Source organism: Rhinolophus sinicus, chromosome 13, assembly GCF_057876585.1.
Source record: "Rhinolophus sinicus isolate RSI-liver-muscle chromosome 13, RSI-T2T, whole genome shotgun sequence".
Taxonomy (NCBI): Eukaryota; Metazoa; Chordata; class Mammalia; order Chiroptera; family Rhinolophidae; genus Rhinolophus; species Rhinolophus sinicus.
Window position 1 is genome coordinate 44,366,763 of NC_142513.1, and position 25,002 is coordinate 44,391,764.

The window sequence follows — 25,002 nt, forward strand, 5'->3', positions numbered from 1 at the left end:
CCTTTGAAACAGGGTATAGGGAATATTAGTTTTCCATTTTTCTATTTTGTTATATAATTTTAAGCCACCAGGGCCTAAATTAAAGTATAATCATTTATATCCATGTAGAATAAAATTGTGACAATTTCCTACACACACAGTATTTTTTTTGTAGAAACATTTTCCTTCCATTTGCCTTGCCTCAGAAATAAATTTAAAAGACATTTGCAAAAACAAAACAAAACAAAAAAAACAACAACAAAACAACAAAAAAAAACCACTTCATGGCATACGCAATCCCACCTGACAGCAAAGACTTTTTTCTTCAAGGTTCTAATATTACTTACTTTCAACAATTTACATTCTCTTGAATCAGTAAATGCTGGAAACATTTCCTCATATTTCTCAAGAGCAAGCTGAGAGAGAAAAACCACTTGTTAATATCCAACTCACTAAACCAGGAAACAAAACTTTGAACATTTTATTAACTTCAGTAAGATTTATCTACATCCCATTTAAATGTATAAGAAGTATGCTGTCAAACTCAACATCAAAATCAATATAGAAATCCTATCTATTTTGATTTTCAATTTTAGTTAAGAATAAATTTCTAAACAAATTTTTCTGAATTAGGTTGCTGTAAAGAAGATGTCAAAGGAGATGTCATGAGTCAAATCTAATTCCTAAAAACTCACAGACCAGGTGTCTGTTTTCATCCATTAAATGGAGAAGTTTTTCCTTAACACTGTCCAGATTCCCAAGAAATCAGTTAGACCACTGCTCAAGGCTTGAGGGAAGAATGCTTTTCCTCTTAATGGCTTTAATTCTGCTCTTCCAACTCCAGACACAGACAAGTTACCCAAGTCTCTGACTCTTGTCTCTCAGCTTTCACTTTCTCCCTAATCCTCATTCCAATTCCACTTCTGAGTTTAAAAATAAAAAGACAGTTATTCTACTTTTATTGTCTCCCCCTTAGCCTCCTAATTTCTTCAAGGCAAAACTACTAAATAAAACGTGGCTACCAGGGAAGTTCAAGAGAACACCTTTGGTAGTTATTACAAGATTACAGTTGGGACACATATCATAGTACTATTATTATATATTTTTTAATGTACTCAGTTTAGTCTTGTTACTAATAAATACTGCCCAAACAAAGGGATAGCAAGAACAACCGAGTGCCTGAGTGAGGCCTGCTTTCATGGGTAATGTGTATAAGAAAACTAGCGCTGAAGGACTCTTTACCTTGGCATTCAACTCATCGACTATGAAGTGACAGAGGGCTGCTTTAAAGAAGTAATCCTTTGCACTGTACTTCAATAGAGGATTATCCATGGTGTTTGCCCCAACCTAGGCACAGAAAGCAGAGTCAGATTTAAAAGGTTTGCCTTCTTTTATTAGGCAAACTGATTCTCACCTATTGCGCTTTAGAAAATACTTCTGTATCTTATGTTAGTTTAGCCATGAAATATATTCTTTTAACCTAATAATTTTACTAGAAGAAACAATATTTAATGCATAAGGTGCTAACCTGTTAAAATGACTCAGAAGACTTCCACTTGCAGGAAGATGAAATAGATACACTTTCTTCTAGCCCTCCTGCTCAGTACAACTAAGGCCCCAGTCATTTTATATAAAACAAACATTAGAAGACTAAAAGGCAGAGAGAAGAGTCTGATAGGGACCTTGAGACACATGAGAAAACACAGCAGTGAGTTCTCTGGGTTTTCTTTTTCTTTAATATATCCCTGACTTGGCAGAGAAAAAGCAAGCAACGTATAAAAACCAGTAGATGGAGAGAGAGAGAGAGAGAGAGAGAGAGAGAGAGAAGACAAAAGTCTGCTGTCTCCAGCCAGAGGACTAGGAAAGGGGCAGTTAGACAAAAAATGTTCAGATAATAACTGCTCTACTCCAGCCAAACACCATAGGAAAGTATGGCCCTACCCCCACTCACACCATCAAAGGCCAAAGAGGAAACCAAGACAATCATCCTTTCAAGACTGCAAGGGGAAGCCCAACATTACTGCAAAGGTGGCCTCAGATAAGAGCAAGTAGGAAGCCAAGCCTTCATCCCTGCCTCTGAGGCAGTGGAGACTACACAGGGAGCCTGGATTCCACCTCTGTTCAGCAGGAATCAGGAGTTTTCATCTCCCAACAGGCATGGTTTCAGAAGAGGCCTACTGGAGGGTTAAGACTTTCATCATCACTTGGCGGTAACAAGGGCAACCCCAGCATAGTGTTGATAGAGAACAAGCAAGAACTGGAATGGAACAGCTGTCTCCCCGCAGACATTAATGTGAGGAGCCTGAACTTCTACCTCCATTTGGCAGTAATGAGGCGACACACCCCTTCCCCAGCCAGGGCAGTGTCACAGAAAACCAGCTGACAGAGAAAGTTTAAGTAAAATCCGATATCATAACATAATGTGAAAATGTGTAGTTTTCAATTGAAACTCACTTGCCATACCAAAAAAGGGGAAGATCTCAAGCTGAATTAAAAAACAACAATAGATGACAGCTTTGAGAGAGCAGAAATTTGAGAATTATCTAACAAAGATTTTGAAGGAGCCCTCATAAAAATGCTTCAATGAGCAATACAGAAATACTTGAAAGTAAAGAAAAAAACAGAAAGCATCAACAACAACAACAACAAAAAGAAATTCACAGCAAAGAATCCCAGAAGACATAAAAAAGACCAAATGGAAATTTCAGGCCTGAAAAAAACACAAAAACCCACACAAAAAGTAGATGGGCTCAACAGCAGAGTGTAGGGGACAGAAGAATCAACAAACTAATTAACAGAACATAGTACATTAGAAATTACTCAGTCTGAACAACAGAGAGAAGAAAAAAACAAACAAACAAAAAACAACAAAAACAAAACACAAACAAACAAAATACCCCCAAAGAATCAGGGGCCTATGAAATTATGTAATAAGGTCTAACATTGGGGGCCCCTGCGTTCTGGAAGGAGAGGAGAAAAGAGAGGGACTAAAAACGTACTTGAAGAAACAATGGCTAAAAATTCCCAATATGGCAAGAAGCATAAACCTATAGATTCATGAAGTTTAGTGAAACCCAAACAGGATCAAAGCAAAGATCTCCATTCCGATCTACATAAACTACTGTAAACTGAAGACGAAATATATAAAAAACACTGAAAGCAGCCAGAGAAAAGCAACTCCTTACTTACAGGGGAAAATCAACTTGAATGACAGCTGACTTCTCATCAAAAAACATGGAGGCCGTTAGTGGCTCATTTTTCAAGTACTAAAAACAAAAAAACAAAAAAAATGAAACAAAACAAAAAAACTTGTCAACCAAGAATTATATACCTACAGAAAATATGTTTCAGGAATGAAAAGGAAATCAAAACATCCTCAGATGAAGGAAAACAAAGAAAATATGTTGTCAGTAGATCTACTTTGAAAGAATGGCAAAAGAATATTCTCTAAATAGAAAGCAAACAATAAAAGAAGGAATCTCAGAATATGAGGAAGAAAGAACACAGCAAACAAAATATGGGTTAACGAGTTTTTCTCTTGAGTTTTCCAAATTACATTTGATGGTTAGAGCAAAAATTATAACATTGACTGATAAGGTCCTAAAAGTATGTAAAGAAAATTATACCATGTTTCCCTGAAAATAAGACCTAGCCGGACAATCAGCTCTAATGCATCTTTTGGAGCAAAAATTAATATAAGATCTGGTCTTATTTCACTATAATATAAGACCGGGTATAATATAATACTGGGTCTTATATTAATTTTTGCTCCAAAAGACACATTAGAACTGATTGTCCGGCTAGGTCTTATTTTCAGGGGAACACGGTATATTGAACGGGGAGGATAAAGAGAGAAAGTATGATAAGACTTCTATAGTCAACTGGAACTGATAAAATGATGACATTATTAGCCTACGATAAGTTATATAAATGTAATTCCTAGAGCATTCACTAAAAAAAACCATTCAGAGAGATATACTCAAAAACACTAGAGATAAGTTACCCACTGGAAAGCAGAACCCCCTCCCCCGCAAAGAAACAGTAAAATGAAAAATAGCATAAACTGAAACAAAAAATAAAATCACAAACATAAGCCCTAATGTATCAATAATTATTATAAGGGTGGTCTAAATATGTCAATGAAAAGACAGATTGGCAAAATGAATTAAAAAGCATGACCTAACTATATGCTGTCCATAAGAAACTTCAATTATAACGGTACAGGTAGATTGGAAGAAAAACGATGCACAACAATATATCATATAAACATTGATAAAAAAAAAAAAAAAAAAAAGCAGGAGAGGCTACATTTATATCAAATAAAGTAGACTTCAGAGCAAAGAAAATTACCAGAGTGACATTATATAATAATGATAAAAGGATTAATCCACCAAGAAGGCATAGCAATCCTAAATATGTATGAATCAAACAACAGAGCTGCAAAAGATGTGAAACAGACTAACAGAAGTAAAAGGAGAGACAGACAAATCCACAATTATAATTAGAGATTTCCCAACTCACTCTATGAGGCTGGTATTACCTTGCTACCAAAACCAAAGACATCACAAGAAAGGAAAATTAAAAATCAATATCCCTTATAATAGATGCAAAACCCTCAACAAAATACTAGCAAACTAATTCCGATAACTTACAAACAGGATTATGATAGGACAAGTAAAGAGTTAACAGGAGTGGGCTTGTGAGCTGGCAGCATGGGACAGGCAAAGAGTTAACAGGAGCGAGCTTGGAGCTAACAGGAACAAGCTAGTCATGAATCCCCTGGCTAGCACTGCACCTGCAGGCTGACAAGCACCTTACATTCATCATAGGTGAGACCAGAACAGTTCCCAGTCACAACAGCAACCCCCTGCAAACTAACAAACACCCATCAGAGGTGGGAACAGAACAGTTCCCAGAAGAAGATAATTGTAATGGCAGCCCCCCTGCAAGCTGACAAGCACCCTACGACCTGCATGGAAAAATAAAAATAAAATCCCAGTGCTTCTTCTCATCAGTGCAGCTGTCCCCCATAGGACTCTGTGCTGGCTAAACTCCAGCCAGTATCTCTCTCTTACCCCTCTGTCTCCACAGCTCTGTCTCAGACTGCCCTGGCTAAACTTCTGCCAATTCCGAACAGAACTCTCCCTCAACTTTCAATAAATCTTTGTTTACTCTTGTAGAGTCTTGTAAATTCTTCTACATTCTGCGAACGACCAGAGGTTAATTTTACATTCTGTGAATGACCAGGGGTTAATTCTACACGAAGACAGACTACACACCATGACTATACAGTAAAGGATTAATTGAGTACACAGATATTCCTAAGGAATCCACCAAACAAGTACAGCAAGGTTGCAGTATATAAAACTAGCAACTAACAATCTGAAAAGGAAATTAATAAAACAATTCCATTTGCAATAGCATCAAAAAGAATAAAATACTCAGGAGTATATTTAACCAAAAAAGTGAAAGACTTGTACACTGAAAACGATAAAATATTGTTGAACAAAATTAAAGATCTAAATAAATGGAAAGACACCCTGTGTTCACAGGCTATAAGACTTAATGTTGTTAAGATGAAAATGCTTTCTAAATTGGTCTACAGATTCAATGCAACTCGTCAAAATCCCAGCTGGTTTCTTAGTAAAGACTGACTAGTTGATCCTAAAATTCATATAGAAATGTAAAGGAACTGCAAATAGCCAAAACAATCTTGAAAAAGAACAAAGTTGGAGGACTCACAATTTCCAATTTCAAAACTTACTGCAAGGTAACAGTAATCAAACCGTGTTATACTGGCATAAAGACAGACATACACGAGAGATCCAAGATGGCAGAGTAGATACGCAGAGTAGTTTGCTTGCCTCAAACTGTGAATACATCAAAATTACAACTAAATTACAGAACGATGAACCAATGTGAAGTCTAGCTGAACAAAAATTTTACAATTAAGGATATAAAGAAGAAGCCATGTCGAGACTGGTAGAAGGGGCAGAGATTCAAAATGAGCCAGCCCCAAACCTCCACGTGGAGGATGAAAACGGAAAGGGATATGTTGGCCACAAAGGTTCCCAATGGAGAAGTAAGAGACTCCATCCCCACACCAGCCTCCCCAGACCAGAGTACTAGTGCTGAGAAGATAAGCGTCTACAACATTTGGCTGTGAAAAACAGTGGGGATTCCAACTGTCTGGGTGGGGTAGAAGGCTGTGGGAAACCTAGATGTCCTCTTAAAGAGCCTGCATAGATCCACTTTCAGACATTCAGTGTGAGCTCCAGCAGAGAGACAGTGACTCGGGGCCTCAGAGACATACGGGGGGCAGATTGAGGCTGTGGGATGTGGGCTGGAAGATAGTCGCCACTTTCCCTGTGTGGGGTCCTTCTCCTATACAGCCAGCAGGCTGGAGCCATATTTCCTGTGTTAAGTTCTCCCCCATGCCCATGGCCAAATCTGAATCTGAATTGGTTTGGTGAGCTCCACTCGCTCCACCTTGATGACTCACTGAGACCCCGCCACACAATTCCACACAGCACAAGGCTTTATCAGCAGCTGAACCTTACGGGAGCCAGCAATCAGCAGCAGGCCTCCGTGTGTCCTGGGTTTTTGCGAAGCTACCTCAGACCTGGTACTGGTAGAAGCTATCCTCGGTTCACAGCGTGCCCTCCCCTACGTGCCTCCAGGTCCAGCACAGGCAGCAACCAACTGTGGATTGCTTTGTAGCTCCTACCAGGTACTCCCTGACTGGTCACAGGCATGGCTGACATGGGCCTACACTACAGCCCCTCCCAAGAGCTCCAGAAAAAACATACTTGAAGGTTGGCTTCAGACCACAGCAGAGTGCCACCCAGTTAGACCCCAAAGTGGCATACCCAAGGGAGGTCTCAGTAGGCACCAGAGCCCGCTGAGGGGAATCCCACTCTGTGTGGCAAGCTTCCTACACAGCAACCCGTAAGCTGTGGATGTGGCCAAACTCCATCATGTGGTCAGCTTGAGGGTCAACCCCACCTACTGACATGCTATTAGCAATCAAGGCTCACATATAATAGGAGGGCACACACAAGGGACACTCCTGGAATACCCAGTGCAGGTGACCAAAGAGACTGTGCTACTGGGCCACATAGGATCCCTACTATATAAGACCACTCAGTAAGACTGGGAAACGTAGCAGCCATACCTAATACCGAGAAACAAACAGAGAGAGGCAGCCAAAGTGAGAAAACAAAGAAATACATCCCAAATGAAAGAACAAGAGAAGACTCCAGAAAAAGAACTAAACAAAATGGAGGCAAGCAAATATAGAGTTCAAAACAATGGTTATAAGGATACTCAAGGAACTTAGTGAAATTTCAACAAGAAGATAGCAAATATAAAAAAAGACAGAAACCATAAAAAAGAACCAGTCAGAAGTGACGACTACAATAACTGAAATGAAGATGGACTAGAAGGAGTCACCAGCAAACTAGATGAAGCAGAGGATTGAATCAGCAATTTGGAAGACAAGGTAGCAGAAAATACCCAATCAGAACAGCGAAAGAAAAAAAAAAAGAATCCAGAAAAAATGAGGACAGTTTAATAGACCTCTGGGACAACATCAAGTGTAACAATATTTACATCATAGGAGTACCAGAAGGAGAAGAAAGAAAACAAGGATCGAGAAACTATTTGAAGAAATGACTGAAAAATTTCCTCACCTATCCAAAGAAATAGACATACAAGCTCAGGAAGCACAGAGATCCCCAAACAAGATGAACCCAATAAGGCCCACAGCAAGACACATTATAATTAAAATGGCAAATGTTAAAGACAAAGAGAGAATCCTAAAAGCAGCAACAGAAAGGCAACTAGTAACTTATAAGGGAGCTCCCATAAGATTGTGAGCTGATTTCTCAACAGAAACTTTGCAAGCCAGAAGGGATTGGCAGGAAATATTCAAAGTGATGAAAAGCAAAGATCTATCATGTTTCCCCAAAACTAAGACCTAGCCGGACAATCAGCTCTAATGCATCTTTTGGAGCAAAAATTAATATAAGACCCGGTCCTATTTTACTATAATATAGGACCAAGTCATTATAATATAATATAATATAATATAATATAATATAATATAATATAATATAATACAATACAATACAGGGTCTTAAAATAATTTTTGCTCCAAAAGACACATTAGAACTGATTGTGATTATTTATCCATAACCACTTCTGATTATTTACCTAAAGAAACCCAAAACACTACTCCAAGGGGACAATTGCATCCATACGTTCATATGTTCATTGCAGCATTATTTACAATAGCCAAGATTGAAGGGAGCCTGGGTGGCCACTGATGGATGAATGGATAAAGAGGTGGTACATCAATACAATGGAATATTGCTCAGCCATGGAAGGGAATGGGTTCTTGTCATTTGAGGCTGCATGAAAGGACCTGAAGGGTATTGTGCTGAGTGGAGTATGTCAGACAACGGAAGACAGATGGCAATGTGATTTCACTTATATGTGGAATCTACAGAATAAAATAAACAAACAAACAAAACAGAAACACACTCATAGATACAGAGAACATTTTGATAGTTGCCAGATGGGAGGGGGGTTGACGGGGTGGGGGAAAAACAGGAAGGGATTAAGAAGTACAAATTGGTTGTTACAAAGTAGTTATAGGGATGTAGGATATAGCACAGGAATATAGTCAATAATATTGTAATAGCTATGTATGATGTCAGATGGGTACTAGGTTTATTGGGGTGATAGATGGGAGGGGAGTTGGGTGATTGGGCGAAAAGGATTAAGGGAATAAGAAGTACATATTGGTAGTTACAAAATAATCTTGGGGATCTAAAGTAAAGCATAGGGAATATAGTCAATAATATGGTAATAGTGATGTATAGTGCCAGGTGAGTAATAGACACGTCAGGGGGATCACTTCTTAAGTTATACAGATATCTAACCATTATGCTGTACACCTGAAATTAATATAAAATAATACTGAATGCTAACTGTAATTGAAAAATTTAAAAAGCCAGTGGGGGAGGTGAGGTGAAGGGGAATAAGACATTCCAATTTCCAGATATAAAACAAGTAAGTCATGGGGATGTAACGTATAGGATGGATGGAATATAGTAATAATATTGTGATAGAATAGTACAGGGTCAGATGTTTGCTGGCCTTATGGTGATCACTTCCTTAGGTATACAAATGCTGAAGAACTATGGTGTATACCTGAAACTGATATAATGTATGTTGGTTATATATTTTTAATAAAAACCTAAAAATAAAAAATACATACAGACCAAGGGAATAGAATATAGCCCAGAAACAAACCTTTGCATATTGGTCACATAATTTTCAGCATGGTGCCAAGACCATTCAATGGCTAAAGGACAGTGTACTCAACAAATAGTGGTGGGAACACTGGAAATCCACAGGCAAAAGAACACAGTTGAACCCTTCACTGACGCAAAAATTAACTCAAAATGAATTAAAGACCTAAACCTAAGAGCTTAAACTATAAAACTCTTAGAACAAAACAGGGCAACAATATCATAACCTGGAGTTTAGCATTTTCTTGGATATGACATGGAAAACATAGGCAAAAAAAAGAAAGAAGAAAAACTGGACTCAATCAAAATTTAAAACTTTATGCATCAAAGGATACTAGTAACAGAGTAAAAAGGCAACCCACAGAATGGGAGACAATATTTGCAAATCACTTATCTGATAAGGGATTAATATTCAGAAAACAGAAAGAACTTCTAAAACTCAGTATCAAAAACCAAACAACCTAATTCAAAAATGGGCAAAGAAATTGAATAGACATTTCTCCAAGAAGACATATGAATGGCCAATAAGCACATGAAAAGATACTCAATATCACTAATCATTAGGGAAATAAAAATAAAAGACACAACAAGATACTACTTCACACTCATTAGGGTGGTTATTATTAAAAAATAATAATAAAAGAAAGAAAGAAAGAAAACAACAAGTATTGGTGAGGATGTAGAAAAACTGGAACTCATACATTGCTGGTGGGATGGCATAATAGGTGGCCATTGTGGAACAATTTGGCAGTTCCTCAAAAAGTTAAAAATGGACATGCACATGACCTTGCAGTCCAAACCCTAGGTATATAACCAAGAGAACTGCAAACATACCCCCACAAAAACTTGAACACAAATGTTAATAGCAGTATTATTCATAACAGTCCCAAAGTATTAATAAAAAGAACCTAAACACCCATCAATTGAAAAACAGATAATCAAACTGTGGAATATTAATTTGTTATGGAAATGAATGAAGTATTAATGCATGCTACAACATAAATGAACCTTGAAAAAATTACGAGTATGCTAAGTGAAAGAAGCCAGTCACAAAAGGCCACATATTGCATGATTCCACATATAGTAAAGGCCTCGAATAAATAAGCAAATCCATTCAGACAGACAACAGATGGTGGTTTCCAGGGACTTGGAGGAAGGCAGAATGGGGTTTCTTTTGGGGATGATAAAAATGTTTTGGAGGGCCGGCCCGGTGGCTCAGGTGGCTGGAACTCCGTGCTGCTAACGCCGAAGGCTGCCAGTTTGATTCCCACATGGGCCAGTGGGCTCTCAACCACAAGGCTGACGGTTCGACTACCGCAAGGGATGGTGGGCTGTGCCCCCTGCAACTAAGATTGAACACGGCACCTTGAGCTGAGCTGCAGCTGAATTCCTGGATAGCTCAGTTGGTTGGAGTGCGTCCTCTCAACCACAAGGTTGCCAGTTCGACTCCAGCAAGGGATGGTGGGCTGTGCCCTCTGCAACTAACAACGGCAACTGGACCTGGAGCTGAGCTGTGCCTTCCACAACTAAGACTGAAAGGACAACAACTTGACTTGGAAAAATTCCTGGAAGTACACACTGTTCCCCAATAAAGTCCTGTTCCCCTTCCCCAATAAAATCTTTAAAAAAATAAATAAATAATAAGATTCAGAGTAACTTCTACTAGAAGTTGAACATAGCAGTAGTCTTACCTGCTCATAGATCTCGATGGCTTTCTGGTACTGTTCAAGCTGGGCGGCATATGCTGCCACCTTCAGCAGACACTTGTTAGCTGAACTGAAATCAAGAAGCAGAGGAGAGCAAGTAACAAATTGATAGAAAACTAAAAAGATATCCCAGTACACCTTCATTTAGTACAGTCAAATACACTCATAGAGTATAGTGAATATTTGTCTTTTATCACACTTAAAATCCATTTAATTATATTAAGAAAAATAATACATGCCTGTTAGATTCTTCTCCTTTGTAATAATCAGCCGATTGTTCATAATGTGCAATAGCCTGAAAACACACACATATTTTATTAAAAATACTTGTTTGAAGGATTGCATTTAAAAACATTTGCATAGGTATTTTTCTTCTAAAGAAATCTACTCCAACAGCAAACTTTTCACAACTTGGCCTACTTGACTTAGGGAACACAAAATTGCATACACTTCTAGAAACCTCATGGCAGAATGCTTGCTTTACATTATGCTTCCCCCATGGCAAATAACCAGCTACACCATTTTCCTAGCCTGCACTGCAGTTGGGGTAGCCATGAAACCTATTCTTTCCAATGGAATGTAAACAGACATGCTGTGAACTACTTCCAGACTTAGTCCATACGTGTGACTTTGCATCCTTCTCTAGGCCTTTTCCCTTTCTCATGAGCTAGAATGGCAATGTCCAAGTCTAAAGTAACACTGGAAGCCACAAGGTGAAGATGGCAGAACTTTTGCCAACCTGGTTCCTAAATAATTACGGTTAGGGTAGAATGTATACCCCAACTCCCATGTCCCCACCACTGTTTAACCCAGAACAGTACCTTGGAGTGTTATTCCAGAGACATATGAAGCCCTATTACATTTTAGATTTATGGCTTGTTACAGCAGTACAGGCTACCCTCACTAATACCATAAGTTTCATCTTTAATAAGGGTGTTGTTTTTAATCTAAAATGTATGGTGCTGAATTAACAGTCAAGTGGAAAGGAAACAGAGGTTGCAGGCTGGAAAGCTAAAAGCCCTTGTCCTGCTGTTGCATAAGATTTAGTGAAATCAAGCATGTGATAACTCAGAAGGCCAACACATGCCTACTGGAGTTGGAAACTATGGGAAGAAGGTCCATGGAAAGAGCCAGATGATAGTGTGTACTGTGTTTTCAGCAAAGTTTTATAAGAAAAAAGAACTCTGGAAAGAATTAGCTGGTTTGTAGGCAATTATGAAAGGAAACAAAGGCCAGAGGCAGGGCCTTGTAGAATAGGAAAGGCCAATGGTTTCTATACCCCTAATGGCAAGAGGTAAGTCTGAACATTTTAAATTACAGGTCTGGCAAATTTTCTGTAACAGGCCAGATAAATATTTTAGGCTTTGTGATGATAAAAATCAATCTGTTGTCATTACATAGCTCTCCTATGATAGCACAAAAGCAGCCATAGATGATGCATACATGAATGAGCATGGCTATATGCAAAATAAACTTTATATGGACAATGAAATTTCAATTTCATGTAATTTTTATGTGTCATGAATGCTTTTCCCTCCCAACGATTAAAGAATGTGAAAAACATTCTTGGCTTGCAGGCATACCTAAATATTTGGTGGGTTTGTAGACCTTTGCCTCAAATTTCAAGGTTTTTCGAGTATGCCTAAAAGAGGAGCTAGTATTATGCGAAGATCAGATTACAGGTGACGTCCGTCAGTTCAACTGGTTCAAGGCAGCCCTCACAATGAGTTAAGAGAAAAACACAACAAATAATATATAACAGGCTAGGGAGCTGTGTTAGGAAACCATTTTAGTGTGGTTATAGGCACAGGGAGCTGACTGGGAACAAACATTCTGGCCCATAAAGCCTTTGTTCCCCCTTCTTGCAGATGGTAAGGGTGATGTCCAAGAATGCAGAGCCCCCTCTGACGCCACAGGCTGAAAGAGGGCAGAGCCAACACTAGCCTTGTATAGACTGCAGTTTTGTGACAAAACTGGACAGTTTTGTGAAAAATAGATACTTCTATGCTTGCATGATTGTGTTTTGGGTCTATTTATTTCAGCTACCTAGCCTACCCAAACTAATATGCCCCTCCTTCAACAACTTTTCTCAGCATTATTTATAATAGGAAAAAAACTGGAAACAATTTAAGTGGTTAAATATAAAGGGCCACTGTCCCCATATATTAATTAAAAGTAACGGATAGAAAGTTCAATATGGAAAGTCCTTCATACAATAGTAAGGCCATAAAAGAACAGGTACACTATAGTCCTCTTTTTACAACTATATAGACATATCCAGAAAACGTCTGGTGGAATGTGTTCCTTTGGAGCACGTGTCAGAGCTGTCACATACACACACATGCAGGATTATTGGATGAATGCACATCTTCCACTAAAACGTAAGCTCTGTGAAGGCAGCTCTCATGATGGTTTTGCTCACCATATGTCCCTGAGCCTAGCATAATGTCTATCATACTGTGTTTCCCCAAAAATAAGACCTAGCTGAACCATCAGCTCTAATGCGTCTTTTGGAGCAAAAATTAATATAAGACCCGGTATTACATTATACCTGGTATCATATCATATCATATCATATTATATTATATAAGGCCAAGTCTTGTATTATAGTAAAATAAGACTGGGTCTTATATTAATTTTTGCTCCAAAAGACACATTAAACCGGCTAGGTCTTATTTTCGGGGAAACATAGTACAGCAGGTACTCAATAAATAAATGCTAAGAGAATTAATGCAAATTGTATTTCAAATGAAGGTCCCCTATTAAACTACTGCCAATATCTTGAACTCAGTAAATAGGGTTGGGTTGAACCACATGTAACTGCTGTTTTGAAGGTTTTTTTTAAAAAAACAAAACAAAACGAATATCATCAATTTGGTTTAACCTAATACTTACAGACCCTTACACACGAGAAATCGGCCTGCTGTATCTTACAGTTCCAAGGACAATAATAAAAATGAAAAGTAGAACATAGCCAGCAATAACAACAACACACATAATAATAAACCCTGACATGAAAAATCATGATAGGGCTTATTTTCTAGTTAGGTCTTATTTTCGGGGAAACATGGTAGGAATCTGAAGCTCAGAGAGAGGTCTGGGCTGCAGACAGATTTGCAAGTATCATCTGGGATACAGATGATACTTAAAGTTGTGATGCTGAGTGAGTGCAGAGAGGTACCAAGAAAGCAAGTGCGGATTGAGAGAAGACAAGGACCCAACTCTGGGGCACCCCACACTAGAGGGTGAGGAGAAGAGAAGGAACCAATTAAGCAGTCAGAAAGCGAGTGCTCAGTGAACCAGATGGGTGCCATATTCCAAAAGCCAAGGAAAGAAATAAAACAAAGGAGAGGGAGAATGACAAGTGTCCAATGTCGCAGCAGGTACAGGGAGTACCATGACCATTCAAATAGGCTGCAACTGTAATCTCTCAGAGCACGCTTAGTGTTCATTAGTCTGACTAATTAGCGATGATCTCCTCCACTATCATTTCTCTTTCTGACTCACACCTGTTGTGTTCCACAGTACTAAGGAGGACAGTTTTACATAACATTTGTCTTCAGTCTCAGTTGAGTCAGCCTCTGAAGTCTGGCAAATATGTTTTCCTCTCACCAAGGTACACTCCAGCCCTGCTGGCAATCCCCTGACTGAGAAGACAATAGGAGACAGGACAAAGCTCAGTGCGAGAGCCAGCTTTGCATCAGCTCCACTGGTTCCAACCTGAGTGATCCTAGGCAGTGTAACTGTCTTGAGTCTTAATTTCCACACTCATAAAGGGGCCTTGGTATTATAAAGCTGAAATGTGGTAAAATTCACAGCACGCCACCAAAGACAAAGCATGGAAAACAGTAGAGGCTTAAGTGTTTCCTCCTCCCTGTTTTTTCTTCTACCACTAGAGGCATGCATCATTTTATTGTGTTTGGTTGATACTGCATTTTCATCAACATCAAAGCAACACCCACACCAGCAAAAAGATTACATCTCACTGAAGGCTCAGATGACGTGAGCATATTTTAGCAATAAAGTGCTTCTTTAAGTAAGGTATGTATAATACATTGTTTTTATAGATATAATGCTGTTGCACACTCAATAGACTACAGTTAGCCCTCACTTAACACTGTCAATAGGTACTGCCACATTGAGTGAAACGACATAACAAAACCAATTTTACCATAGGCCAATTGATATACACAAGAGTTAAGTTCCTATAATATCTCATCAACGTACAACAAAACAATGTTGAACAAATGATATTATTCTAGGATGTGTTGTGTAGTATAAATATAGCTTTTATGTCCACTGGGAAAGCAAAAAATTTGTGACTAACTTTATTGCAATATTCACCTTATTGCAGTGGTCTAGAACCAAAACCACAATATTTCCTAGGTATTCCTATATAAACCACAGTTTAGAAAGCCAGACTTGAGTGATGCACATATGTGGCCAAGTTGGTATTCACCTACCTTCTTCCCCAGGGTCAAGGCCTGAAGATAAAGGTGTGCAAATGCCCATAGTACTTAAGCTTCCTTCACAGGGCCACAGAGGCCTCAGCGAAAGAGATGAAGATTCTCCTGACATGAATCACACAGAACAGAAATAGCGAGTAAATCTTAACTAGCTTTCGTCTCAGTCACTCACTCCAGGAAAACAGCCCATCTACTCCTTAGCTGCCAGGCCGCTAAAACCTCCATATAAAGCCATGTATGATCACTATACTCCCTCAAATCCGCTGGAAGAGTAGAGGGTTCCTGGAGTCAACCAGCTGCTTCACACCAAGTTTATGACGTAAGTGAATCCATTGCTTACCTTTTCAATGTCTACAAGTTCAGTTTCATAAATCTCAGCAATGGTAATGTGGTGCTTGGCTGCGATTGCAAACCTTCCCTGGGAGAAAAAAAACAAAAAAACACACAAAACAGTCACATTCATGTTCTACCTATTTTAACGCCAATCAGTTTGGGAAGAAGAATACAAAAAACAAAACAACAAAAAAAACACACCTCTAAGTCATCTCAAGGAGTCCACCCCACAGCCACTCGAGCAAGGCAATGTCTTACCATGTCTGTGTAAATGTCGATGGCTGCATTTAAGCAGTTGATAGCCTCTGAAGCGTAGGCATTTAAGAAAAACAATGAAAAATCCATTCAGTCAAAGAGGGTTCAGGTGAGTCTATCTTCCTGGCTGGTACTAGAATGTTAAGGTGGTCCCATTTGGGGTAGAGGGTGGGCAAATTAGTTAGTGAGAAGCAAACACAAATCACACCAAGTCAAGACTCCCCAGCATGCTCTGCCCACAGCAGCTACAGTGCAACTTAGGGAACTGGAGCTGGAGTGGTTGGTATTGGCTCAGTTACCCTTAACCTGACAGTGAGGACTCCATCCAGGGGAAAGAAGACAAATGGGGGTTGTCATCAGTATTGATCAACTATATCTGCTAAAACACAAATGTAAATGTAGTTTTCAGTGATATCATGCATATATATATTAATTTTGGAAGACCACTTCACATGAAGGATGACTTCAATAGACTCATGTAGCCAAAATCAAAAGCACTGAAACCTCTGTTCGGAAACTCTTAAGCAAAGTCAACATTTTGTACAATGTTAAAGATGCTAACTTTTGGTGCACTAACATATACATAAAAGGAAAAAATATCTAATAAATGACAGTGCTAAAAAAAAGTGTATTAATTTCCTAAAACAGTGAGCCAGCACATATCCTGTCACAAAATGGTAGTGTTCATAATTCTGGCATGTGTTTGACAGTTCCACGTTTAGCACTTTAGGTTTAAAAGAGGGAGCAGAGTAAAAAGGCCTGGCTTAAGAATTAGAAAGTAGATAAACAAAAATTATATAGAAGCAATTTCCTCCTATACTATATAAGAAATGTTAAAACTTTAAAAATACAGAAAAATAAAAAGAGAAAAATAAGCTACCTATAATCACACTCAGACCCACTCTTTAGTATCTGATATGTTTTACTTCCAGTGTTTTCTAGATGCATTCCTCTGTGTATCTGTTTTATGAATTTGAGATCTCAATTTTCATGTGGTTCTTTAGTTACCATGTGAACATTTACCAGGTCACTGAAAATTCTCTAAAACCAGGGAATGTAATGCCTGTATCATATTCTAAAATGTTGATGCATTATAACTTTACCATTCTCATCTTACTGCTCATTTACGCTGTGTTCAGTTTTCCACTTTTGGAAATAAACTGATTAATCTCTATACAAAAGCCCTTAAAGATATCTTATTTTTGTATGATATAATCATAAAATTTGGATTTCTATGTTAAAATGAACTGCTAAAAGAAAAAAGGAGACTCCATCACTACCAGTTGCATGTGTGGGAGGGAAGAAATTAATGTTTTTAATTGCTAAGTGTGCACTCTTAACTCAAAAAGAAATAACATTCGTAAAATTTTACCACTTCAAATACCCAAGTTTGTTCTTTCCTCATAACAAGAACTTTGACAAATACTTTAAAAAGTCAGATGAATACTGTGTGAATAAGTTGCTTTTAACCATTGGATATCATAATCTCCATTAACTGGATCTTAAAATACACTAGGTATTTAGGAATGAAAGAACGCTGGAGTTTCCGTTAATAAGCAATACCAGGGGTGCCAAAAAATATATACACATGACTTGTATTCATCTTTTGTTATCGGTATACATTGAGTTCTACGATTTTAATAGTTTTTTTTTTTCCTTTCTTAGAAGTGTATACATTTTTTTGGCACCCTCTGTATACATATTCGTAAAATTAGGATATAAGAAGTCTTAGGTAAAATTAAAGCTAATTTCCAAAAAATTCTCCAAAACGCAATATAAATGGAGTTTAAGAAAATACTCTTGACTAATTAAACAGCCAGGATAAACGTAACATATTTTCTCCTCATTAAAGCTCCAAATGATTAAAGAAAAATTCCTAATTATCAAAATATCTATTATTCTAAAGTACAAAAATTTATTTTTACCAGGACTCAAAAGGTCCAGTAGTGTAACCTGTGAAAAATGTCACCAACATCAGTCCTGCTGTCCCAGACAGAGACGTGTCTTACCTTGAGGGTCTGCCTTTTTGTAAGCATTCCCAGCATCCACAAAGCTGGTAGCAGAATCGTGTTTGCTCTGAAGCTGCATATGGAGCTTGGCTGCCTGACAAAACGCATTTCCTGCAGCTGAGGAAGATAAATTACCACAATTAACCACAGAGGAACAAGTATCCCCACAGAACAGCCTAAGCCCTTAGTGCTGGACTTACACCTAGAAAGTTCCATTCCACTGAAAAGAAGCATTCCAGTCAGAAGCGCATGTAAATATGATCAAGTGAATCTTATGTGTATATAAAAATAACCAGAATCAAGTCAAACAGCAAAAAAAGGTTCTCTCAGCCACAGGTGACCTCCCAAGTGGCCTCTGGGCAATAAGCCTCCATTCAAAAGCAACAGCCTAGTCCCAGGTCATTAAATTCCATTCCCCAGTGTATGCTAAACATTGATTGGCTGATTCAAGCTACTAATGTTGAAAGAAAGGTAAACATGATGAAGCAGAAGAAGAGTTAATAAAAGTGAGCCCAAGGGGGGCCTGCCCAGGCCTGCATCCCCTCCCCAGGAACCGCCCAGGCTCATCCCCTAGAGATAAATTAAGCTGTCCAAATACCCTTAGGAAGAAGAGATAAGACCCTAACCAGATTGATCAAGTTTGAACGGCTGGCCTGCATAAACTGCTGAAACCTGCCTGTTGTTTGAACTCCAGCCTCATTATAACACAATTAAAATAAAATGAATATTATGGCTTGGCTCCCCCTATGGATTTTTCTGTATGCATTCTGGGTGAGAACATGCAGAGAAAGAAACTAGTTACATAACAAACATATGTCAATCAAATGACCTCAGTTTATATGTCAACGTCCTATATAAGAAAAAGCCAACCTGAAGTTAGGGGCAGTTGTCTACCCAAGACTCTGCTCCCAGCTTCTCTACCACAGCCTTTCTTCTTGAATAAACCTCTAACTTCCATTCCTTTTGAGTCTTGCGAATTCTTTTACATTCTGCAAACAACCAGGGGTATCCAAAGACAAAACATTTGGTTTTGTCAAACCCAGGAGTTCAACTCTACCTCCTCCTCTCCACAAGTTCGACTCTATTTCCTCCCCTCTCCCTCAGGAGCCTCTCACTGAAGAGTGTTAGACCCTCCCACTCCTCTAGTTCGCTGTCTCCTTTACTTTCACTTTTCACAAGGCACCTCCAGTGGTCTAGCCAGGGTGTCAGTCAGTAAGTGGATACACCTGGGGACACCTGTGGGGCACTGGGAATTCCATGGGCTAGGTCCGTGACCCCCGACTTTAGTAGTGCTGGGGACACTCTCACAGCTAACAGTAAGTCTCACACTCTCTGAAGTACACCGTAAGAAGTGCACTATTCTGTAACTCCAGAGTTAGAGACTCTGGCGGAGAATCAGGGGGACACCCCTCAATCTCCTGGCCCAGCTATCACAAACCACTACCCTGGCAGCCACAGGAGGTGCCCCTTTATTCCTCAAGCTGTGAACTTGTCAAACCAGCAAGTGCACCGGAGCTCCCTTGTCTCTGCCACTGGAGCCTCTTAGGCTAATCACTGGCGCCAGCTCTGGCTCATACGCTGTCTGGGGTGTCCAAAGACAAAAGAGAACACTGAGGTCAAGGATATTTATTTGCTCAGCTTTCTATCTTACACTGTCCATGGACTTAGCTGTGATTGTTGAAAAAAATTGCTAATGAAGGCTTTGTGGACAAAATAAGTTTCTCAGAGAGTGAAAATCAGGCCTACAATTTCAAAATTCAAAATTTTTTCTTAAGTTTATGACAAAATCTGACTGAAATTTGTATGAGGTTTAATCTGTCTATATCCCACTAACTCGTACACTTCTCTACGGAATCACAGGATGCTGCCGAGGTCTCCACTGGGACACAGCAACATGAAAGGTTTATGCAGTGAATTTTTTCAGAAAACGTTTTGGATCAAGGACCATGGATTCTGGAATGGCAAAAAAAGAATCTCTAGCAGAGGAGTCACACAAACAAGGAACAATGCTTGAAGGCAAGAAGGGGCTGGAACTAGGCCAATGACAAGCCCATGCTGCCTGCAGGAGGAGGAATGAAAGGCAGTGGAAATCAAGACTGAAGATGCCATCAGGCCAGCTCAGGGAAGGCTTTAAATGTTAACATGGAGAATCCGGACAAGGATGAATCTACTTCATCATGAGGTTTACAGTGAAAGAGAAAGCACCATGGCAGTGCCTCAAAACAATAAGCACCATAGACGGGAATACAAAGACCTCTGGAGACACAGCTCAGTAAGGTCTGGAATAGGGAAGTCAGTGCTGACAGGAATGGAGGGGAAAGAATTTGTTTCACTAAAAAAAGCACAATTAAGAATATCATAAAACTTTTTGGTATTAAAAAAATTTGTTTCACTAAAAAAAGAATTTGTTTCACTAGAAAAACACAATTAAGAATATCATAAAACTTTTTGGTATTAAAATTTTTTTTCCAAAAACATTCAGAACGGTACAGAAAATCGTGTCAGACACCTAAGTACTCACTACTGGTATTAGATATTTACTTTAAATTTCTTTTTAAGAGATAAAACATTCAATTCCATTAAAGTTTTGCCTGCTGTTCCTAGTCATGACCCCTCTTCTTGAGGTAACTACATAACTCCCACTCAAGTTTCTGGACTTTCATTTGAGGGAAAAGAGGCAGTACAAACTCCCAAGCCAGCCTGCCCAGGTTCAATTCTTGCTCTATGCAAGATAAAAAGAGGGTCCTGGCAAGTTTTAAAATTTTTAACCATCGACATGGAACAGAGAACCCCTGCTCACCAGGCTTCAACCCTTTTGTTGGTGAGTCATGAGGTTGGGGGTCCCAGAGGAGGGGCCAAAGCTGCTGCAAGGGTAGGTGCACAGGCACCTGGAGTACTTGGGGCAGCAGCTAACTTCTAAGTGGCACTTCAGGAATGTACCAGCTAAATGGCAGCTTTGATGGGCTCTGCATTAGAAGAGTGTAATAATAACTTGGATCTCCCAAGTTGAAGTGCTCAGAACAGCCTGGCTCCAGTTACACATGTGTTGGCCATTATCATTATTATAGGCAAATCTACCATACCACCAAAGCAGTAGTTTGGGATGTCTAAACGTCATCATTTTCTTTACAACCTACATTTGTCCTCTTCTACCAGTAATTTCATTTTTGATAGCTAACCTACATTGACTGTCCCAGAACCAGTCATGGTACATCCTTTCCTCACTGAGTGCAAAACCGTAACATCCAGGCTTTCTCAGGCTACCTCCATTTCCCCAGATAATATTAAGTGCTTTTATTTTGCAATTTCATGCTCCCAAATTCCAAAACTAGCTGCTGGCTGACTTTTTCGCTCTGAGCACTTATTCCAATCACTGCTAATAAATGCTAGCTCGATTTCTTCAAACTTAAAAGTGTTTTTAAAGGAGCATATATTAAACTAGTCACACAACTTCACTAGCTAAATTTCCTTACCTGTAAAATTGGTCTAGTACCTGCCAGGATGATCTCTCAAAAGCTGAGCATCAAATAAATTAATTTAATCTTTATAAAAGAACTTTTAAAACTATAAAGTGATGCAGTGATGTTATGATCACCACCATTGCAACATAGAAATAATCTCACAGAATGTAATATTTATTCATATACTACACGAATGTCCTGACCATCTACTGTGTTACAAGCACCAGTCTGGGCCCTGCAGATATAGCAGCGATCAAACAGAGAAAAATCCTGGCCTTCTATGGTTTACATTCTAGTAAAGGGATAGCACGTAATAGAAACACATAAACAATGTAAGTTAGTAAACATATTTCACTTATTTTTGCTGGATGGTAACAAGGGCATTTGAGAAAAGGGAAGGGGATTTCCAGGAAAAAGAAGATTGCTATCTTTAAAAGGGGTGCTCACTAAGAAGACAACATTTGAAGGACCCAAAGGGAAGAGAATCAGCCACACTCTATTTTGGGGAAGAGATCGCCAGAAAGGCTCTGAGCAGGGAGCCAGGCAAATGAGGGGAGTGGGTAGGAGATGAGGTCAGGGACAGGAAGAGAACAGGGTCAAAGATTAGGTAGGTCCTCAAAGATCACTGTTAAGGACTTTAGCTCTTATTTGAAATGACATAAGCTGACTTATGTTTTAACAGGATTACTTTGGAGGTTCATTAAAACAGAGTAGGAAAAATGCAGAAGCTAGAACAGGCAAGAAATGACTGGGGTGGTGGGCTATATGCACAGCCTCATTAGTTATATTGATATTAATGGCCTTTCTGAAATGGAATTTCCTTAAGGTTAGAACATCTGGTCACCAGATAAAATAAATTTAAGTTGTCTTTTAAGATAAGATCACTTTCCATCTATGATTATAGGACATGAGCAAAACAAAAGATGTGAATGCTGAGGTAATACTCTTTTCTCCTCCATTTTTTTTTGTAGTATATTATAATTTAGACACAAGTACATTTTGAAAACATAACATATCCTTTTCACCTAAAACTAAACCTATAAAAAAATTTTAGAGCCAGAAAGGACCTTTCAGATTCATCTAGTTCAATAGCATTTCCATCATTGAAATTATTTTAAAGAGCTGGTCTTAAACAAGCAAATAGGTAAATCAACACCTTAATTATACACCTTAAACTTATACAATGTTTTGTGTCAATTATATCTCAATAAAGCTGGGGCGGGGGGAGCAAAAGCAAATGAGCAAACAGCCTTGTAGAGGGCAAGGAACCTGTTGTAGGTCACGCAGTAGGTGAGAGCCAGGGCCAGAGACCATGTCCCTGCTCTGGTTGAAGGCCATCTCCATTTGAAATACTCTACCACTGAGCCATGATAAGCGCTTTTTCTAGAGGAGGGGATGAATTTGTTTCTCAAATCAGTATTAGAAAGAGACATCCCCTCTCGGACCAATGAAAATAATAATTCTGTTGATCTTGTTATGTGTAATTTCACTGGGTAGAAGCATTACTTTAAAAAATGACAATGTTGGGTTTATACAAATAACATCCCCACTGTCACATTTCTTAATGGAACCACAATCAGTTATTACAGAGCTGTTCTCAGAGTAAAGAATGGTGAGAAGTTCTCAACCAATTTTAGGTAACGAAAAGCAGGCATTTCTATTTATCCTACTTGTTTTCATTGAGTTTTACAACTTTCATTCTTTATGGCAATGGAGTTATTTGAGCACATTAGTAAGAAGCAAAAATTACTCTTCTTAATTGCAAGTAATTTTAACTCTTTTTAATAACTTTGTGCCTATTATATAAAGTGGTTTATAGAAACTAAAACAGACCTGTTCCTTATGTTTAAAGTTTGTGTCAGGATTTCAAATTTGTTCACTAAATCAAGGTCCCTTAATCCCAGTGCACAGTGGCCACACCACTTATTCAGCGCTGACACCTGTCTCTGGGCCAAGAGTCTTATTCTCTATGGGGACAGTAGACAGTCATTTCCTCCTTCAAAATGATTTTAAAGTTATCTGCTGGAAAAGCAAATAAAAACTGTGTACATACCACTCCAATTTTTAGCCATCTTGAACATATTTGCAGCTCTGTTATACATTTCACAAGCCTCTTCTATTCTTGTGTTTCCTCTAAGAAAAATGTAAAAATGATATTAAGTTTTACTATAACAACCATCCATGTCCCTAATAATCCCTCCCTCAAATAATAAATATTTAATGAGCATGTATTATGTGCCAGACAAGCAGTATAGAATCTTAACAGCTGTTCAAAGAGGACACTCTTATTCCTGTTTTCAATGCGAGGAAACTAAGGCATACAACAATAAAGTAATTAACTCAAGGTCACACAGCAAGGATGCCACAAAACTGAGATTCAAATACAGATCTGGTTAACCCCAGAGGCTTCACCCTTAACCAGAGTCCTTTCTATGCATGAAAACTAAAGTTTATATCAGTCTGAGAAATTAGAAGTACATTTTTTTTTTTTTTAAAGTTTATTGGAGTGACAATTATTAGTAAAGTTACATAGATTTCAGGTGTACAATTCTGTAATACATCACCTATATGACTCTGGGTGGTGAACACACAACGTGATATATAGGAGAAGTACATTTTTCAAAGATTAAAATTGGAAGGATCTGTATTATCTGTCAGCTCTGGCAAGGAACAATCCCTTCCCCAGAGTGGAAGGAGCCTTATATGGTCCAGCTGCTCACCCAGTGTAGAAATACATTTTACAACATCCTGAAAAGAGAGAACTCCACTGCTGCTTCCAGAACATACAGTTCTGGAAAGTTCTTTACCTGATTCCATTGATGGGACAGCTTTAGCTACTCATGTTGCGGAAAAACAGTGAGGACTGAGAGACAAAAACGGCACCCAGAGGGCAAGGAGAACTCAGCTTTATTACACTAGCGGGCCCAGTGGGATATTTCCCAAAGAACTGAGCACTGACAGGGGTCAGGGGCTTTACTTTTATATGCTTAGGCCTCCAGGTTGGGGGGTGGGGGCGGAATCTGGCCGGGGTGCTAGGGAGATCCATCCCTAGCAGCTGTGATCCCTCAACTTTGTTTTGACAGGGAGGCCTCTAACTATGGTGCCTGCAGGAGTCATCTCTGATAAGGTATGGGAGGAGGAGGGGGCAGAGCTCTTAGGGGGAGCTTGCCGGAGCCAGCTCCAATAAGGGGGAGATTGAGCTCTTAGGGGGGCCTGCAGGAAAAACCGTCCCAACATATTCCCCCTGTTGATGATCGGAAGGGGAACCCCGAAAGATCATCATCTAAACAGAGAGCGACAGCCCCGCAGGGCAAGGGCGTGGGCAGTGGTTAGACGGGACACGGCACCTTCTATGACGCGGACAAGGGCAGCAAAGATGTATGGGCCGATGGCAGCAAGGAGGAAAATGGAGAGTAAGGGGGAGTCAGGAAGTCCAGGACTGAAAGCTAAACCCCCAGGAGGCAAGCTCCTCGCAG

The 25,002-nt window shown here is 39.1% G+C and overlaps 1 protein-coding gene across 2 annotated transcripts in view; it reads right to left on the minus strand.

Annotated features, from left to right (window-relative positions):
* Positions 1-25,002, minus strand: part of NAPB (NSF attachment protein beta) — a 45,456-nt gene that overhangs the window by 4,837 nt on the left and 15,617 nt on the right. For both annotated transcript variants that reach the window (XM_019718670.3, XM_074317730.2), the window contains exons 2-9: positions 23,580-23,659; positions 18,066-18,182; positions 16,060-16,106; positions 15,809-15,886; positions 11,242-11,297; positions 10,988-11,072; positions 1,222-1,326; positions 327-395 (exon numbers count right to left, since the gene is read on the minus strand). In XM_019718670.3, the coding sequence (XP_019574229.1) occupies positions 327-395; positions 1,222-1,326; positions 10,988-11,072; positions 11,242-11,297; positions 15,809-15,886; positions 16,060-16,106; positions 18,066-18,182; positions 23,580-23,659 (637 nt within the window). The remainder of the gene's footprint in view (positions 1-326; positions 396-1,221; positions 1,327-10,987; positions 11,073-11,241; positions 11,298-15,808; positions 15,887-16,059; positions 16,107-18,065; positions 18,183-23,579; positions 23,660-25,002) is intronic.